General features: G+C 41.0%; 1 protein-coding gene across 1 annotated transcript; it reads right to left on the bottom strand.

Annotated features, from left to right (window-relative positions):
* Positions 1-678: 678 nt before the first annotated feature.
* Positions 679-1,053, bottom strand: LOC128515763 (histone H2B-like). Its single transcript, XM_053489917.1, has one exon. It carries the CDS (start codon positions 1,051-1,053, stop codon positions 679-681), a length of 375 nt encoding a protein of 124 aa, XP_053345892.1.
* Between the last annotated feature and the right edge of the window lie 253 nt (positions 1,054-1,306).

A 1,306-nucleotide genomic window follows, 5' to 3' on the forward strand; every position in this document is an offset into this window, starting at 1 on the left:
TAAATTTTTTGTCTGACTCTGTATATTAAACATATTTCGCCATGCACACAAAACAGATGTCACTAATAAGTTCTCTCCAATTCAAATCAGCTGATTTAGCTAACAAATAAGTGATAGGGCACAAAAACGCCTAAAACTTAGGATCTCTCAAATAACTTGTGAATTTTTGTGGCAAATTTCTTTGCATGATATTCAGAGTACTTCTGATGACTTTTTGACTTTATGATCAGGTGGTTCCAGATTATTCTGAAAAATTAAGCACTTCATACTTATCCTGATTGCTGTATGGCAATTTAATAATACTTTTAAAAAATTGACAACTTGATATAAAAAAAAATAATAAATTGATTGTATGTAATTTCACCTAAAATTAATCTAAATCTGTTATGTAATAGAATATCAAAATTTTACAGAAAAGTGAACTTGAGTTACTGTACTTGTTCAATACAATTTTGGAGTTAACGAGTAAAGCTACAATTTTATCTTACTTACTAGATGGTGCAATAAAATTGTTTTATGTGATCATAAGAGCCAGATTAGAACTTGAGCTATTGATGCTATTAACTTTCCTAACACACTTCCCCCTCACACGCATAGAACAGGTAATCGCTCTTTAACGTAAAATATGGGTGGCTCTTAAAAGAGCCGTTGGGTTGACGAAGACGGCGGTGACGCGCTTTACTTGGAGCTGGTATATTTAGTCACAGCCTTGGTACCCTCAGACACAGCGTGCTTGGCCAGCTCGCCGGGCAGCAACAGGCGCACGGCGGTCTGGATCTCCCTGGAAGTGATGGTGGAGCGTTTGTTGTAGTGAGCCAGACGCGAAGACTCACCGGCAATGCGCTCGAAAATGTCGTTGACGAACGAATTCATGATCCCCATCGCCTTGGACGAAATGCCGGTGTCGGGGTGAACCTGCTTCAGAACTTTGTACACGTAGATAGCGTAACTCTCCTTCCTGGACTTTCTGCGCTTCTTGCCTCCTTTGCCGGCCGTCTTGGTAACAGCCTTCTTCGAGCCCTTCTTGGGCGCAGTCTTGGCTGGCTCAGGCATAGCTAGTAGCACCACTCAACGATACTGGAAGAAAAATAACTAGCTCCGCCTCGCGGGCCATTATGTACAGTAAACATTGTAATTAAGCGCAAGCCAAGACCGGATTTTGATTGGTCGACATTCCATTACGCCTCTTTCGAGAGCCCTCCCTCCACTACGCTATGTGCCTCTTTCCGCCGATTTTGAATCGTGACACTGGTGGGTTATTTATTTTTGAAAAACAAAGATGTTCACCATAATTTCATTCAGATAA

The sequence above is a fragment of the Clarias gariepinus genome, chromosome 28 (genome assembly GCF_024256425.1).
Source record: "Clarias gariepinus isolate MV-2021 ecotype Netherlands chromosome 28, CGAR_prim_01v2, whole genome shotgun sequence".
NCBI lineage: Eukaryota > Metazoa > Chordata > Actinopteri > Siluriformes > Clariidae > Clarias > Clarias gariepinus.

Bases quoted from the DNA above. Each gene is read 5' to 3' on its own strand.
- LOC128515763 (XM_053489917.1), bottom strand. From the start codon at position 1,053: ATGCCTGAGCCAGCCAAGACTGCGCCCAAGAAGGGCTCGAAGAAGGCT.